At 40.3% G+C, this 19,118-nt stretch overlaps 1 protein-coding gene across 1 annotated transcript; it reads left to right on the forward strand.

Annotated features, from left to right (window-relative positions):
• Window positions 1-15,845: 15,845 nt before the first annotated feature.
• LOC145054375 (cytochrome P450 CYP749A22-like) lies at window positions 15,846-18,585 on the forward strand. The gene is made up of 5 exons (XM_079002543.1): window positions 15,846-16,198; window positions 16,298-16,521; window positions 17,252-17,487; window positions 17,566-17,941; window positions 18,023-18,585. Exons 1-5 carry the CDS (start codon window positions 15,919-15,921, stop codon window positions 18,449-18,451), a joined length of 1,545 nt encoding a protein of 514 aa, XP_078858669.1. The 5' UTR covers window positions 15,846-15,918; the 3' UTR covers window positions 18,452-18,585.
• Window positions 18,586-19,118: the final 533 nt, after the last annotated feature.

A 19,118-nucleotide genomic window follows, 5' to 3' on the forward strand; every position in this document is an offset into this window, starting at 1 on the left:
CAAAAATAATGAATGAATTATGGCATATGGGCCAAGACCATGTTTTAGGTACAAACACTCTCATTCTTTTCTTGTCATCATATGTCGTCATTAATTATATTAATAAAAGCATGACACATGCAATATGACATGTAACATCACGAAATTTATTACATAATGCGATGTTATTATTGTTTAGGAAATTAGGTAGAAGTTAAATACAAATTCAAACACTTCATTATGTGAATCATAGACTAAAAATAGGAACATTCGGTGCTTTGGGAATTTTTATCATGAAAATCCAAGAGGCAAACATGCAAAGTTCATGAGAGTAGAGATTGAAAAGACACTATTACATAGGAATGAGCATTTGGATCGAATATCCAAACTAGAACCGGAACCAAATTATGACTGAATAAGCTATTCGGTTCGGTTCCCGATTTTGTACGTTGGACTTATTCGGTTATCGGATATTTTGTTCCGGTTCTACCTTTTTGGGTTTAATCGCTTCTAAAAATTGGAACCGGCAATTGAAGAACCACTTTTTGGTACTCCGATCGAAAAAACATGCACACACACATTCGCGCGTGTGCCATCTGCGATCGAACAACACAAAAAAAAACCTTCCGTGAGTCGTCCCTCCATTGTCGACATATGTAGTATCAAATGATCATCCCTTCTCGATCCTCCATTATCGTTTCCATACATCACCCCCTCCTTTTAGTGCTTTTTCGACAAGTCCTCACCACCATGGAATCAATCAAGTAACAATATTTCCACTTTGCCAAGTCCAGGATAATTGAGCTCCAAGTCAAGAAACTCAAGTAAACATCGTTACGATAGTCTACTACTATTTTTTCAATGTATAATTGTGTTGTTTTACTATTTGAATATGTTATGTTGACATATAAAAATACTTTGTTATTCTATTATATTAAATATTGGAAATGGTGTCCAAGGTTATTAACTAGTTGGTAATATTTTAAATAATAACCAGATCCTTTTAGGTTGGTCTCATAACATAAATAGCTAAAAGGAAATGGAGAAAGTAAATTGTTAATTTATTAAGTAATTACTAAATTAATCTGGTAATTAATTAAAAGGTTTTAACTAATTAAAGAACTTGAATATTAATTAATCCAAGAGATTAATATGAATATTCCAGAAGATCCTGGAGAGTTATATGGGACGATTTTAATATCCCTTGTATAGTGATAAGGCAGGTTTGAATAAGATAGTGATTAACCTTAAGAGTTTGAATCATTTTAGGATTCTAACCGCTAACTATAAAGAGACTGTAAGGGGTCAACCCTAGAAGCTGATTTTTTTCCTATAAAGTTTTTCTACCTTTCCTCTCTTCTCTCCATAACCGAAATTCTAACCCCTTTTCATAGGGTTAGTTGAATTTCATATAAACCTTAGCTTAGGGTTTCATTCTTTTGCCTTTTGGTGTTGTGGGTTTGACTACATTAGAGGAGTTCTATTTTGGGCTCTTCATCCATTGCAAGATATGTCCATTGCATGATCTAAGGAACATGAAGTAAGTGTTTTATTCTTCTCTTAGTTCAATTCGAACGTATGTTGTTATAACTAGTAAAATCTAGATTATGGGATGCATGTGCACTTAGGTAAATTTGTTGATTATTCTGCTACCTTTAGATAGTGTACTTGATACAATAAATCCCCAACAATGGTATCAGAGCCTTTAGATTTAGTTATTTGTACTACTGTAAAAATTGAAGTCGAAATTCTGAAAGTAGAGCATTACGTGATGCAATTGTTCACTATGCGACGCAATGTCGTATATTTCCAGTTTTTTTGGATTTTTGGTATTTTTTGAAATGTAAGGAGAAACCTCTTGATTAAAATATTATTTTAAATTGTTTAAATCTTAATATCCAAATAAGATATTCATTTTGAATAATGTTGAATAAGGAATTTAAATTTGAATATTAAATTAATTAAAATTTGATTATTATTTAAACTTGAAATTAAAATTTGAATATTTATCTTGAATATTATTTAAATTGGAGAATTAAATTTGAATATTTTGAAGAATAGACTAATTTAAAAGGTGTAAATTTAATAATTTACTATACATATTAAGATTATACCATATGTGTCCACACAGTTTTTAAAATGTTAAACGCTTACCTTCCTCACCGTCTTTCGTATTTTGAGAGTGGAGTTACCGAAATGGTTCAATCAGATTTTGTTTTTCAAGATTAAAAGTATTAATAAAGTAATAAAACATAATTCTTGTTTTATATATATCAAAACATGAGTTGTGTGTTACATATGAAAACACACATTTTATTTTATATTATGATAATGGATAGTGATGTGGTTAACCGACACGCCATTGCAAGAATATAAGTTAAAATAAGAGTCAATAGGGAAATTATTATGTTGATGGAGCGTATGTGGTTAACCGGAACATCAATATGAGAATAATCTTGCGTCGAGGATCGAGCGGTTTTGCATGGTTGATTCATCATATATTTAATGATCCGCGACATCCCTACCATTGAATCAAGATGAGCACAATCAATATTAACATATCATTGAATGTCAATGAATCTAAAATGATTAAGAGTTTCAAAAGATTGAAACTGATAAATTGCATTACATACCTAAATAACTTGTGGTATGTTTATGACATTCATTTACACATCGCAAAGTCAAATATGGATCCTAACCGTAATCAATAATTTCATTTAGGGTTAACAATTATATTAAGGATTAATACATCAAAACATAATGGAATTGATATTAAATGATGTTTATAACTAATCCATTCAAATTTACTGTTATAAGACCTTAACAATGATTAGATGGTAGGATGATCAATCTAGTCAAAACTAGAATAGAAATCATATCATGGAATTGATATTAAATGATGTTTATAGATAACCCTATTATTTTAGTAAACATAAATCTTTTTAAACACCATTTATCCGAACAAAAACTTACAAAATGACTCATCCGGACAAAAACTTACAAAATGATTCCAAGAAACCAGCAACAATATGGTTGTAGGATTCTCTTACTAATTTTGAAGCCATTACTTCTTCAAAAGATTCAACCTCCATCACATGATGTTCGTTCTCGGTGGTTAGAAAAGAGGAATACCATTACTCAAATATCTTTTTCACCAGTAAAAGGTATTATATTCACCGCTTATTATTGTTGTTGAAACCCTACCTTTTTACTTATATTTGTTAGCGATTAGGGTTTAGACCTAAGCCCCTTAGGGATTAGGTATTCTCTATATGTTTCTATGTAATTGTCTTTTGATTAATCAAACCAATATATTATCTATCATGGTATTAGTTCTCTAGGTTAAAACCCTATTAGTGATCGCAGCCCTGCAATCTCCGCCCTCCACCTTTGACGATCTTCTCTAATAGTCGTCGGAGGTGCCTTGCTTAATTTTTTTTTCTTTTATTCTTTCTCATCCTAAATAATAATAATAATAATAATAATAATAATAATAATAATAATAATAATAATACACCCGCCGACACCAAACCAGAGCTCCTTTCTCGACTTCTTTTATTGTTTTCTGCTTATGCCTCCTCCTCGGATGGACGATACCTATAAGTCTCTTGCCTCATCCTTGGATGATCCCTTCTCATCAGCTAGTCTCTCTTCTCCATATCCCTTTTCCTTTGTTACTGTTGCCTCCCTTCGATGACACCTTATGCATTAGGAAGTCTCTGATCTACATTCATCTCTATCTCTCTCACAACACTACAATCGTCGAGCTCGCCGTAATTAGTTCCTTCCGCCGCAACTCGTTGTAACATTCCCAAATTCACGGTCATTTTAAAAAAAATTATGCTTATTTGAAAATCAGAGTATTCATTTTAAAGAATAACATTGCAAAATTTGTTCCCATAAAACATAATAAACATATTATCAAAGCATTTCCAAAGAAATGTAATTTGTTTATATTAAAACATTGGGATGTCATCGTCTGTAACATCCCGAAATATCAAGAGTAGAGTTGAAGGGCTAAAAGAGTAGATTGGGAAAGAGCGACTCGGCGAGTCCATGGGTGGACTCGGCGAGTAGAGTCGCGACTTGGTCGCGTGTTAAGTAGCCGACTCGGCGAGTCAGTAAGATGGACTCGGCGAGTAGGCGTTGAGTGGAGAAAACCCTAATTCTCGGGGTTGAGCCCTATATAAAGAACATAACATTCATTCCCCCAACCTCTTTACTCATCCTCAAGTCCAGAAACCCTTAGCCTTCGTGTGTGAGTGATCATATTGCATTGGGAAGCTTGGAGAAGCAATTGTTGAGGAAATCTTGAAGGGTAGGAGGCTTGGAGCAAGGGGCTTTGCTTGGATTCGAGTTCCATTGCAGTTGGGGCGTTCTTTTGAGGTAATATCTCGTCCTTGGGCTGTTATTCTTGGATTCATCATTTTAGAGTTTGAGGGGAGCTTATCTTTTGGTGTTTTGGGGTTTAGAGGTTAGATCTGAGGTTGCTACCTCAGATCTGGAGTGGAGAAGGGTTAGAATGCCTGAAAGTCCCTGTGTTTGAGTGTGTAGTGAAGCTATCATGTCCCGAACCCTAGCCCTAAAGTGTTAAAGGCCTAGATCTCTTTGGATTCACGTAAAGTTTGCCACTTTACGTGATGGATGGGTTGTAGGAGGCTAGATCTATGTTTTGGAACAATTGCATGGCCTGGAGTGCTTCTGTATGGATTCAGACCGGTGGTACTCGGCGAGTCACATGGGTGGACTCGACGAGTTGCTTGAAGATGAGCTGGAACTCGACGAGTTGGAAGAACAACTCGGCGAGTTGGATGAAGATGGCCTGGAACTCGGCGAGTTGTATGAACAACTCTGCGAGTAGGTTGAAGATAGCCTTAGGCTCGGCGAGTCTGTTCTTGGACTCGGCGAGTCTTGTCGAAGAGTCCCAATATTTTTTGGTTGAGTCGAGAATCGGCGAGTCAAGGGATGACTCGGTGAGTTGTGGGCGAGTGGACTCAGAGTTGTTAGACTCGACGAGTCTCGGGGTGACTCGGCGAGTTAGGTCACGGATTGAGGGAAGTTCTGAGTATGGGGACTCGGCGAGTCATCGGGTTGACTCGGCGAGTAGAGTCAGTCAGGGGTTGACTTTGACCTTGTACAAAGGTTGACCAGTTGTCTTTTAGGGGTATTTTGGTAATCAAGGGTAATTATTGAGTTGAGTGTGTTGGTGTTCAGTGGAGGAGTTCGTGTCGGAGCTTGGAGCAGCGGGATCTTATCCTTTCAGCCGGCAGTTTCGAGGTGAGTTATCCTCACTATATCAACAGGGTCTAAGGCACCAAGGTCGGCCCTTATCGGATTGAGATCCGGGTAGTTGTTGTTATGTTACTGCTTGATATGTTTGCATCCTATGAGCTAGGATGGTATATGTTAGAGACCTGATTGAGATCGGTATATTGAGAGATAGGGAGATGCTATGCTAGTGACCTGTTAGGTCGGTATCCTGGTTAGGATGATGATATGTTATGTGATCTGTTTGATCTACTTGTTGACTATGAATTTGCTATATGATTGTATGTATATGTGCACATGGTTGTTTGGACTGGAGTTGGGTTGAGGCGGGTCCTACTTTGTGCTGTAGGCCAAGATACCCAGGGCGGACCGGTTGTTCCGAAGGCCCAGCGAGCGGTCCGGATAGGCTGTAGGCCCCAAGAGGGCGGACCAGATGTGCCGAGGCTCGGAGAGTGGACCAGGCAGACTGAAGGCCCGGTGTGGGCGGACCAGTCATACTGTAGACTCAGAGAGTGGACCAGGTGGATTGAAGGCCCGGTGCGGATGGACCAATCACACTGCAGACTCGATGTATGTGGTTAGATTCGGAGAGTGGACCAGGTGGATTGAAGGCCCGGTGCGGGCGGACCAATCACACTGTAGACTCGAGGTTTATGGTTGTTCTGTGATCAAATATGTTGTGGCATGTTATGCGTGTATGGTGTATGTGGTTGGTATTTTAGGGATATCTCACTAAGCTTTCGGGCTTACAGTTGTGGTTTTATGTTTTTTTCAGGTTCTTCAGGACACCGTGGCAAGGCGAAGGCGTGATCGTACCACTCCTTATGATTTTGTAGTAATGTGATTATGGGAATACGTTAAATGTTTTGTATTGAAAACCTTTTTGTAAAGATTTAATGGAATCGAGCTGTTTTTGAAAATTTTAAAATTGGTTGTATTTTTCGTTCATTACAAGTTGATATCAGAGCCTTGGTTTGAGTGAATTGGAGGAACATTCGTGTGACTCCAGTCTCAAATCGAGGAGAGTTTTCAAAAGAGTATTTAAAATGGTTTTCAAAATGAGTAAGGGAGGACGCGGAGGTACGATCAGCCGGAGCCAGTAAGTAACCCCAAAATACCATGCATGTTATTTGTTTTTTTTGAGCTTTTATAGAACAGCATGCTAGTGATAGGCTAGGGATCTTCAGGATGTCATGATAATGTTGCCTGATTTGTGATGCCTGTAGCCTAGGGTTCCTTATGGGAGATTTTCAGTGTTCCTTTAGTGGTGAGGGTTGAGTGTTGTTATGCATGTTTCTCTAGGGTGTTGTGGTAGTACTTCATACAAATATGGGTAGGTGTGGAAGGTAGTATGGGCCCGTACTACTGAAAGCACAAGACCCATACGCGTATCAGGGAAACCATGATCTCTAGGGTGGGTTGAGAGAGAGTTGGATCCCAGGATGTGGGAAGAGTCTGAGATTTTGTGTGGTGTTTTTCAGTATGGAGATTCCGAGGCATGATGAGAGTGGATCCGGATTAGGATCGAGAGCAGGAGAGAGAGTTTCGGGCGGATCGGTACCGCCCGAGGTTATCGGTCAGATGAGCACGTGCGAGTTGGATGCGAGGATTCATGAGATCCTGCATGATGAGATTGCTGAGTTGTTCCGGGCTGAGTTGTCGGAGCTGTTTGGGTCGATCAAGACCGCCATGGTTGAGTATTTTGATGAGCGCTATGCGGCTCTTGCAGAGAAGGCTGTCGTGGCGGCTACAACGGCTGTAGCGGCAGCAGGGGGAGGAGCTGGTCGGGGCTTTCAGTATCGGGACTTCGATAATACGAAGCCTCCCACCTTCGATGGAGTTCAGGACCTGATCATCGCTATGAGATGGTTATCAGACGTGGAGGGGTGTTTCTTCACATGTTCATGCCCTGCTGATCAGAGGGTGAGGTGTGCTCTGAACCTGTTGAGGCTCGGGGTGAAGGATTGGTGGAGATTGACCACGGTGTCATATTCGGATGCGCAGAGGGCTGCGGTTTCATGGGATCAGTTCAGAGAAATGTTCAGCACTCGTTATGTTCCGCAAGTTGAGAGGGAGAGATTGGCTCAGGAGTTCCTTGAGCTGAAGCAGGGTTCAGAGTCGGTGACTGAGATCACCAGGATGTTCACTGAGAGGGCGATGTTTTGCCCAGAGTTCGCTTCGGAGCAGGCTCAGATGTCTCGATATCTGAGCATGCTCAAGAGGGACATCAGACAGTTTATGTCTGCGCAGAGGTGCGAGACCTTGTTGGAGTTGCAGGAGGCCGCTAGGCGGCGTGAGTTAGAGATTGAGTTGCAGTTGCGTGAGCTGAGGCAGGCTCCGGTGCAGTCGCAACCGGCGCCGAAACGGTCCCAGACCGTTGATGTTAGAATGGGGGATCTGAGCAGCCACACTTGTGGGAAGTGTGGGAGGGGTCACACCGGAGTTTGTAGGTCCGGTGGTGCATGCCGCAAGTGCGGAAAGGAGGGGCACTATGCGAGGGATTGTCGGCAGTCAGCGCCGGTTTGGGATTTGAGGATTTGTTATCATTGTCATTAGGTTGGACATTTGAGGGTCAACTGTCCACAGTTTGCTGCAGGACCGGTGCAGGCTCCAACACCGGCCACATTGAGGATTATAGGTGGAGGTCAGGGTGGAGCGGAGCCCCCAAGGGATCAGGGTCGTGCTTATCAGCTTGCAGCAGAGGAGGTTAGAGCAGTGCTAGATGCAGCTGCGGGTATGTTTCTTTCTTGATATCTTGTTATCTTGTGATTATTGTGGTGTATTGTTTATGTGCTGGTATCTTTTTGTGGTTTTCAATGTGGTATTCATTGTTTTGAGGGTTGTGGTTTGGTTATGGGTTATTGTTTTGGGAATTTCGTTGGTTATCATCCATGAGAGTTATTAGTGGGAACCTGGCATTGGTTTGAAGACCGGGTAGCATCTGCTTTCTGAGGAGTGGTTAGATGCAGATTGAGTCTCTTTCGAGCGGGTTAATCGGTGTTGATGTGAGATCTCGTTAATGTCGTTTATGCTTGTGGGAAGCAGTCCGCGTGTAAGTATTTTCTTTGTGCAGAGTTGTTCTGGAAGGTCGGTGATGACGACCAGTGGCTGTTAATCAATGCTACAAGTGGGGGAGAATTGGAGAATTCTCTGGGAGATCGATGAGTATTTGAGGGTGCTTAGCTGTTGGGATTCAGCAGTGTTCTGTCAACCCAGAGTATAGGCTGATAGGAGCAAGTGTCGGGCATGCAGGGCGGGATACAGACCTAGGGCATTCGATTGTGGAGGGCCTGGGAGCAGGCCGGGATCGAGCATGTGCGATTGAGACAGAGTTCGGAACCCTTAAAGGTCTAGAACAGTACGCATGGGAGGATTTCCAGGAGTGATAGCTCGGAATGATGAATGCTAGTTGAGCGGTCCGGATAGACTGAAGGCCGGTAGGCGTACCAGTCAGGCCGAAGGCTCGGAGAATGGTCCAGCCAAACTGAAGGCACTGAGAGCGGTCCAGATTGGCTAAAGGTTCTGAGAGTGGTCCAGATTGGCTGAAGGCCTGGTGAGGCGGTCCAGTCATGCTGAAGACTCTGCAGGTATTGTTGGAACGGTTCGAGGATATGGATTGTGTATGTTGCAGTGTGATTGCATTAGAAGGTCTGGCCCCGGGTAGTGATCTTGATTAGTTGAGATGGTGCATGGGCTTGAGAGTCCCTGCGATGAGAGTCAGAGTATGTGTGTTGGATGGATAGCGGATACGCTATAAAAGGGTGGTGTAGTGTTGGGCAAGCACCGTGACACTTGTCGGAGTGACAATGTGGCCAAGTGGATTCCTTGGTAAAGGAAAAGAGAGAGGTGTGTAACTCCGAGAGGGAGTGCAAGTTCACGGAAGTGAAAGCGGCAGAGCAGAGTTATGATTAGAGTAATTCGGGTATGGTTATTGAGCAGCGTGTTTGCGGCAGTGGAATAGAAGCTCATCTGGTTTGGGATGTCTGCTGAGGTCGCAGAGGGAATTCCGCAGGTGTAGAGCCAAGAGGCTCGGAAGGGATGCAGGGAGAGAGTCTTGGGCTCTCAGTGTGATTCTGATCAGGGTATTGGGTACGTATTAGTGGTTCATCCTAGGGGATGTTTGAGGATATCATCAGTGCATCGGGTTTTCCCAACCTGAGGGTGCTAGAGCTAGTTCAGCATGTGTATGTGATTGCAAGAGGAGAACTCGTGAGAGTTGCTCTGAGATCAAAGAATGGGTCTTTCCGTCGACATGAAATGGATAGAGTGAGATTCGGATCGGGGATCCGATGGTTCATGGTTTTCTAGCCCATATGGTCGAGTGATTGTTGAGATTTGGAGCAGTGATGCATCTTGGGTAATTCTCGGTTGTTGAGTGTGATTATCAGAGGGTATAGACGGTGCCCGGCTCGAGACAGTGGTCAGGACACCGTAAGGAAGGAGAAAACGAGTTCTGGTTCTATGGTTGTGTTTTGAGAAACCTGGTTGGATTAATGCTAGGTGGTGCATGACAGGAGTATTTCTAAGAGTTGTGTTGTCGTAGGCTTCGAGGACGAAGCCTAATTTAAGTGGGGGAGAATTGTAACATCCCGAAATATCAAGAGTAGAGTTGAAGGGCTAAAAGAGTAGATTGGGAAAGAGCGACTCGGCGAGTAGAGTCGCGACTTGGTCGCGTGTTAAGTAGCCGACTCGGCGAGTCAGTAAGATGGACTCGGCGAGTAGGCGCTGAGTGGAGAAAACCCTAATTCTCGGGGTTGAGCCCTATATAAAGAACATAACATTCATTCCCCCAACCTCTTTACTCATCCTCAAGTCCAGAAACCCTTAGCCTTCGTGTGTGAGTGATCATATTGCATTGGGAAGCTTGGAGAAGCAATTGTTGAGGAAATCTTGAAGGGTAGGAGGCTTGGAGCAAGGGGCTTTGCTTGGATTCGAGTTCCATTGCAGTTGGGGCGTTCTTTTGAGGTAATATCTCGTCCTTGGGCTGTTATTCTTGGATTCATCATTTTAGAGTTTAAGGGGAGCTTATCTTTTGGTGTTTTGGGGTTTAGAGGTTAGATCTGAGGTTGCTACCTCAGATCTGGAGTGGAGAAGGGTTAGAATGCCTGAAAGTCCCTGTGTTTGAGTGTGTAGTGAAGCTATCATGTCCCGAACCCTAGCCCTAAAGTGTTAAAGGCCTAGATCTCTTTGGATTCACGTAAAGTTTGCCACTTTACGTGATGGATGGGTTGTAGGAGGCTAGATCTATGTTTTGGAACAATTGCATGGCCTGGAGTGCTTCTGTATGGATTCAGACCGGTGGTACTCGGCGAGTCACATGGGTGGACTCGACGAGTTGCTTGAAGATGAGCTGGAACTCGACGAGTTGGAAGAACAACTCGGCGAGTTGGATGAAGATGGCCTGGAACTCGGCAAGTTGTATGAACAACTCTGCGAGTAGGTTGAAGATAGCCTTAGACTCGGCGAGTCTGTTCTTGGACTCGGCGAGTCTTGTCGAAGAGTCCCAATATTTTTTGGTTGAGTCGAGAATCGGCGAGTCAAGGGATGACTCGGTGAGTTATGGGCGAGTGGACTCAGAGTTGTTAGACTCGACGAGTCTCGGGGTGACTCGGCGAGTTAGGTCACGGATTGAGGGAAGTTCTGAGTATGGGGACTCGGCGAGTCATCGGGTTGACTCGGCGAGTAGAGTCAGTCAGGGGTTGACTTTGACCTTGTCCAAAGGTTGACCAGTTGTCTTTCAGGGGTATTTTGGTAATCAAGGGTAATTATTGAGTTGAGTGTGTTGGTGTTCAGTGGAGGAGTTCGTGTCGGAGCTTGGAGCAGCGGGATCTTATCCTTTCAGCCGACAGTTTCGAGGTGAGTTATCCTCACTATATCAACAGGGTCTAAGGCACCAAGGCCGGCCCTTATCGGATTGAGATCCGGGTAGTTGTTGTTATGTTACTGCTTGATATGTTTGCATCCTGTGAGCTAGGATGGTATATGTTAGAGACCTGATTGAGATCGGTATCTTGAGAGATAGGGAGATGCTATGTTAGTGACCTGTTAGGTTGGTATCCTGGTTAGGATGATGATATGTTATGTGATCTGTTTGATCTACTTGTTGACTATGAATTTGCTATATGATTGTATGTATATGTGCACATGGTTGTTTGGACTGGAGTTGGGTTGAGGCGGGTCCTGCTTTGTGCTGTAGGCCAAGATACCCAGGGCGGACCGGTTGTTCCGAAGGCCCAGCGAGCGGTCCGGATAGGCTGTAGGCCCCAAGAGGGCGGACCAGACGTGCCGAGGCTCGGAGAGTGGACCAGGCAGACTGAAGGCCCGATGTGGGCGGACCAGTCATAATGTAGACTCAGAGAGTGGACCAGGTGGATTGAAGGCCCGGTGTGGACGGACCAATCACACTGCAGACTCGATGTATGTGGTTAGATTCGGAGAGTGGACCAGGTGGATTGAAGGCCCGGTGCGGGCGGACCAATCACACTGTAGACTCGAGGTTTATGGCTGTTCTGTGATCAAATATGTTGTGGCATGTTATGCGTGTATGGTGTATGTGGTTGGTATTTTGGGGATATCTCACTAAGCTTTCGGGCTTACAGTTGTGGTTTTATGTTTTTCAGGTTCTTCAGGAGACTGTGGCAAGGCGAAGGTGTGATCGTACCGCTCCTCATGATTTTGTAGTAATGTGATTCTGGGAATACGTTAAATGTTTTGTATTGAAAACCTTTTTGTAAAGATTTAATGGAATCGAGCTATTTTTGAAAAATTTAAAATTGGTTGTATTTTTCGGTCGTTACATCGTCAATATAGAAACATAAGCATAAACAGACCTTACATTCATTTACACTAGTGATTTACATCTCCTTTAATCTTTCAGTGTAATGTATCTTCGTATCCACACCTATGATACAAATAAACTGAGTGGGTCAGGTTGGGAAACCCAGTGAGTACATAGGGTTTTTCAACCCACAATAATAAAGTTATTATGTTTCATCATCAAACAATTAACCCAATTACCCATCTCAATTATCTTATTTGTACTTAAGGATCTACCCTAAGGATCATTTATTCTTCATATATTCATTCCTAAGGGTTGTCTTAAGGAATAGGCACGAAGTCCATCGCTGCCAATGGCACAACTGCCAATGTTATCTATTAGGCACAATTGTCAATATTATCATTTAGGCGCAACTGCCATGATTATGATGTTCTCTACTAGACGCAACTGCTGATATTATCATTTAGTCGCAGCTGCCAGGATGTTTAGAGTACATCGTAGTTCAAAAAAAAACATTTACAGGTTGTAGCGCAGCTGCCAATGTTCATATATAGGGCACCAAGTCCATAGTTGCCAATGTTCATCTATATCATCTTTCATCATTCATCATTCATCTACCCATCTTTACCTAAAAATTTTATAAGTATAAAATACATATATAGTTTAAATCAAATAAAACATGTATATTTTGTTCATCCAATATAGATATCAAGAACACATATAATATGCACACTTAGCACATAATTTATATTAAATACTTCATATCTATGTGTAAGATGAAAGTAACTATGCACTCACTTGTTAAAGTGATGACTCGAAATTTGGACGATGTTTCGCTTCTAACAATCGTCTTTTCTTTCGACGAAACCTAATATCATTACCGCTAGATTTTAGTCTAATATTTATTTCGACTATTTACGAGCGATATTGTTTTATAAGTGTTAAACAATACTTTTCAACCACTATGTACAAACAGGGGCTAGACATGAAACACCGGAGGGCAAGACCATTTTGGCATTATAACACTTTTGAAATCCAACAACCATATGCGGTCCTTCAAACCAGATTTCCCGTACCGCGAGCGGTTAAAAGATATTATAATAACACTTTGTATATTATATTTTCTAATATATTTATTGTTTATAAGATCATAATAACAATAATAAACTTAAACATAAGCTATACTTAAGGTAGGGTAAGCATATCTCACTTACCGGGAGGTTTAGCTAGGAACCGGGCTCTGCCGGGGCAGAACTTCCGAGCCGAAAAACTCTTCTTCTTGGAGCCTTCTGGCGCTTCAAAGCTTGCCTCATAGCACTTGGGAAGTACTAGAGGTTGAGGGAGATTTAGAGAGAAGTTATATAGAGAGAGAAGGGTTATGGTGTGAAGAAAAGTGGCAGCCCTCACATCCCTTTTATAGGGGGCCTGGTCCTCGGTATGTTGGGCGCTCGCAGGTACGCTGCACATACGAGGGGGCACGTGTCGGACTTCGGATGGGGCGACGTGGTACTCTTCTAGGCCAAATATGAGAGACTGCGGGGCGTTCTTTTTTTGTACGTGGGGCGTACACATGTACCATCGCAACAGCCTCTTCCAACTTCTAAATTCCGTAACTTTCGCATACGAGCTCCATTTTCGATGTTCTTTATATCCATGCGTTGGTGGAGATGTACTCTACAATTTTCATTTAGACTTCGTCAACTAAGTTTGACTTTATTTTTAAAGTTATATTTTCACAGGTCTGGATACGTAAAGTCCGTTAAAAATTCACAACTTTGTCATCCAACATCCGTTTTCGTCTGTCTTTTTATCATTGAGCCCTTATTAACGAGATCTTGGATTTTCGTTTAGATTGTTTCGGCTAAAAACTGATCGATCTAAAATTTGAATTTCAGGTTGTGTACTACTGTGCGAAATCTTAGAAAAATCATAACTTTCTCATACAAAGTCAGATTTGGACGTTCTTTTTATGCACGCTCTCGTTTTAATGTATACTATGACTTTCGTTTAGATCGCTAAATATAAAATTATTTTTATCGCAAACTCACTTTTTACGATTCTCGGTGTCGTGTCGGTTTTGCTGTAAAACTTCGACAGGTCATAACTTATTCGTTATAACTCGGATTTCGGCGTTCTTTATATGTAAGAAACCCTTATGACATATACTATAACTTGGTTAAGATTATTTAGAATAAATAATCTTCTATCAAAAAGTCATTTTTGACGTTTATTGTCTCTAAATTGACTAGTCCGAATCTGCGGGCGTTACACTCGAACCCTCTTTCTTTCTCCAAACTCCTCTGTCGCCAACTTCATGATCGTCACCATCGCCACTCCTTTCTTCTTCTTCAACGGAATCACCTCTCGCCGCTGCTTCTTCTCTCTTCTTCTACGATAAGCAGTCGATGTTAGACGCCATCGCCAAAGCTCTGTCATCGTCGTTACCATTGTTTTCATCTATGTTTTTTTGTTTTGATTTTTTGTTTATTTTTCCACTTTAATTGTTTCATTACAATCAAATTACGAGGGGATACTAGTGATTATGGTTTAGCCTCAAGCCCTTAGGGTTTAGGTATTCTCTATATATTCATATGCAATTATCTTTTTTGTAATCAAAGAAATCTATTATCTATCAATATTTATTGTTTTGTTTCTTGGGCTAAAAGGAATGGGTGGAGTTGCCTACGCGTATGCTGACTTGGAAGCTACTTATGTGTGTGTTTGGAGGGGGAACACCAACCCAGCATAATGGTGGTGTGAGCTTCTGTGAATGAGGTTGTGACCCACAAATGAGAGAGAAAACATCTTCTCTCTATCTCACTATATTCTTACTTTCTAACACCATTTCTCATTGCTAGTAACTTGAAGCTGAAATGATGCAACACACCTTTACATTGTGATGCATTTAGTTTAGCTTTATATTCACATTAACGAAAATGATAATTAGAGCGCAATTTAGGGATCAACATTCATAACAAAATTGTTGCTCTGTCAGGGAACGATTTGGGCTTTGCCTCTGCTAAGACCTAAAAAATAAATAAATAATAAAATAATAACAAAGGCATGTTTGATCATAAATTTATGTCATTTTCTAGAGAGAAACATGCAGTTACAAAAATAAAAAAATTTGAAAATATTGTTCTTCCTTCTCTTTCAATTTACTCTCAATTTTTTAGTTTTCTAAACCAGCTTAAGAAGAAAACAAACATATTAGAATATTGATTCCTTTTCTTGCTTCTCATCCCCACATTGATGAAAACAAATTTCTTAAATTACGGATTCTATTTTGTTTAAACTAAATCAAAAAAGAGTCAGGTCTGATAACACTTGATAAATGTTATAAGTAGTTTATAATATAATCAGAGGCAAACGTAGAATTTTGTAGTAGGTATTGCCAGTGATACATTGTTTTTCATATAGTGGCAAAATAGTAGAAAAAACGAAAAATTCAAAATATTGTACACTGCATCCGAAAAAAACAGGGGTTGTCGGTGCCACTACGAGCACCACAGTGAAACCGCCCCTGAATATAATATAGTTACTTGGTGATATTCTGAGTCACATTTTGGTCTTTTAGTGATTATTTTTAAAATAAACACCAAAAAAAATACAAAAATGAGAAAACTAACCAAATACTTAACATGTCCTTGTAGTAATACTTGAGTACCAATCAAACACTTTTAAAATATTCAGCTATCCAACTGCTGCTTAATAATTTTATCAGTTCCTTTCATGGTCAATTCAATGGTGCATCACCATGCACGCCATCACGAATAACAAAATGGTCTCCGTACAACTGGTGTCTGGTTATGCTCTTATATACGCTTGTTCTTCATATTTCTGATCCTATACAAATACAACAGAACACATAGTTGAAAATCTAGGTTGTTGATATGTGGTCAAATGTGGGAGCTCTGGTTCTTGTTTTTCTTAGCTCTCTAACCATATACAGTCTCCTTAAGTTCTTCCACAAAACGTGGTGGCTTCCAAATCGCATAAAACGTGTAATGAGTTCCCAGGGTATAAGTGGACCCCCATATCGCTTCGTTCATGGTAACACTAAAGAAATTGCCCACATCAAAGACCAAGCAAAGACTTCGTTGTTCACTGGTATATCACATGATATATACCCGAGAATACAACCTCAGTTCGTTATATGGTTCCGGTTATACGGTTAGCAATTTAGCATTAAGTTAATGCATTTTTAGTCATGCATCAACTTACTTGAACTGAACTAATCATTAAACAGAGTTTGAGTTTGTTTTTTCGCAGGGAAAAATTTTCTTGACTGGTATGGTCCTCAACCCGAATTGGTTATCACAGACCCGGAGATTATCAAAGAGATTGCCAGCAATCGAAGCGTCTCTTTGGAAAGACCTGATCTCGGATCATTTCATAAGAAAATGCTCGGGGATGGTCTTGTTACGTCTAAAGGGGAAAAATGGGCAAGACAACGAAAGTTGGCTAACCATGCTTTTAGTGCTGAAAGTTTAAAGGTATAAGATGTAAAGTGAAAGAAAAAAATAAAGGATTTGTAAAAATACCTAGACCCAAATATTAATAATAAAAAATCTTAGAGACTTAAAAGGTACTTATAATGTTCGGATTAACCAAATCAACAACACTTATCATTTTTTAGAAAAAACTTAGGTAATTTCTTTTAAATTTAGTTTATTTTTCAAACTCCATGATAAAAAATTAGTCTGAATATATAGGTTCAATATGATATTAATTCATTACTTTTTCTGAATTATTTGTTTAATTATTAATTGATTATGCGCGTGTATATTTTTTTATATTTGTATTTGTTGTTTGTTTTTCAATTTTATTTAGTTATGTCTCTATTAACGATTATGACACATAATGACCAATATTTTTAAAGCTATGTTTGATTTTTCATCTTAATTTTTTAACTATACTTGTTTTATATGACATACTTCCGAACTTCTTAGATTATTTAACTTTGTCATGCATTGCAATTAAGCCGGACACATATGAATTTGAATCCTTGATTTGCTACTACATATTAAAATTAACTTTATCTTTCTTTTCATGGTTTTGAAAACCGGGACAAACCGGTTCACTTGTTACTAGTGTGTTTTAAAGCCTAAAAACCATTTTTAAACAAAGCGGTAAAAAACCCTCTCTAGTTTTCAAAACATTGGATTTTTGGAAAGAAAATATACAACTCTACATATTAACTAATAGGTCTATATGTATATGTAGAACATGATCCCAACCATGGTTGAAAGCGTAGAGATGCTGCTACTTAGGTGGAAAAGTATGTCCGGCAGTGAGGTTGAAGTGAATGCCGAGTTCAGGATCTTGACAGCCGAAGTGATTTCAAAGACAGCATTCGGGAGCAGTTACTTACAAGGAAAGGAAGTTTTTGAAATGCTCAAGGAAATGAGTACGATAGCAGGCAGAAACTACTACAATCCTCGCCTTATTCCGGGCCTTGGGTAAACATTTATGAACAATTAATTAACTTTCATACATGACAAAAGAAATACATACGTTCCAATCATCGTGTTTTGCAGTAAAATACTCAAAAGCAGCGATGATTTGAGGTCGGATGATCTTCAGAAAAACATTCAAGACCTAATTATCAAGACTATAAAGGAGCGAGAGAAAATCATGGCTGTAGATGCAGACACTTGGGGAACTGATTTTCTTGGACAACTTGTAAAGGCTAATCACGACACTGATGAACGATACCAGCTTTCAACACAAGACATCATAGACGAATGTAAAACGTTTTATGTATCTGGGGATGGAACAACATCGCTTGTCCTCTCATGGGCTGTTCTTCTTTTGTCAGTCCACAAAGAATGGCAAGAAAGAGCACGAGAGGAGGTATTCGAGCTGTTTGGGAGAGAAAACCCGCTATCAGAAGGCATAGCGAAACTGAAAACGGTAATTTAATTAGCTTATATATTAATTAACCTCATAATTAATGATCACATGTAACCTTTTTCTAAATATCATGTCATACAGATTGGCATGATCATCAATGAGACCCTACGACTGTATCCTCCTGGACTGGCTATTATCAGAAAGAACAAAAGAGAAGTTAAATTGGGAAGTCTTACGATTCCTTCCAACTTGATTCTACATGTTCCTGTTTTAGCACTTCACCATGATCGTAAAATATGGGGAGAGGACGCTCATCTCTTTAAGCCCGATAGGTTTTCTGAAGGGATCAACAAAGCTACAAAGAACAACCCATCAGCATACATGCCTTTTGGCTTTGGGCCTCGAAATTGTGTAGGTTCGAACTTCGCTACGAATACAGCCAAGGTTGCGCTTGCAATGATCTTGCAGCGCTTTCGCTTTACTCCATCTCCGAATTATGTTCACGAGCCGGTTCATCTTCTGATGCTTATTCCAAAGAACGGTGTTCAAGTGATGCTTCATGCTCTTTAATTAATGCACATGGATATTAATTTGTTTTGTAATTTAATAACCTTGGATATTGCTTTTGTGTGATTGGTAATTACGAGTGAATGACGAGTGTTGTATATTGTATGTTTGATCACAATAAATACTTGTTATCATAATTTGGAATTTGGTGAACTTTAACGAATATATATGACCCAAGATAAAGTCAAGAAAACTAAAATTTTGATTTCGAAACCATAAGTGTTTGGAGTAGGCTTAGAGTCATCAGGGGCATCCCGTTGATTTTGAGGGTCCTGTTCGGAAAATAAAATTGGGCGCTTAAACATATTTTTTTTATATAAGCAAAATTCCACTAGAAGAAATTAGAGTATTACCGGCGAAAATGTCGCCGCTAATACCTTTAGCGGCGACCCGTCGCTGCTATTGGTTCGTCGCTAATGCTTCTTTGGTCGCCGCTATTGCCTTATGACGCCGCTAAAGGCGTGTCGCTGCTAATACTATATGTCGCTACTAAAGGTGTCGCCGTTATTTATATGTATTTGTATACATACAAATACACATACACATACAAAATACACATATACATACAAAAACACATACACATAAAAATTTGCATACAAAATACGCATATGATGACACAAAAACACATATACATACATAAAAATACACTCAAGATACACATATACATACA

The sequence above is a fragment of the Lactuca serriola genome, chromosome 5 (assembly GCF_051521515.1).
Source record: "Lactuca serriola cultivar US96UC23 chromosome 5, Lser_US96UC23_V15, whole genome shotgun sequence".
In the NCBI taxonomy this organism is placed as follows: domain Eukaryota; kingdom Viridiplantae; phylum Streptophyta; class Magnoliopsida; order Asterales; family Asteraceae; genus Lactuca; species Lactuca serriola.

What these genes read in the sequence shown, in the direction of transcription:
- LOC145054375 (XM_079002543.1), top strand. Translation starts at nt 15,919, where the DNA reads ATGTGGTCAAATGTGGGAGCTCTGGTTCTTGTTTTTCTTAGCTCTCTA. An exon ending in TATATGGTTCCGGTTATACG is followed by an intron (nt 16,199 to 16,297) that starts GTTAGCAATTTA and finishes GTTTTTTCGCAG; the next exon opens with GGAAAAATTTTCTTGACTGG. An exon ending in GCATAGCGAAACTGAAAACG is followed by an intron (nt 17,942 to 18,022) that starts GTAATTTAATTA and finishes CATGTCATACAG; the next exon opens with ATTGGCATGATCATCAATGA.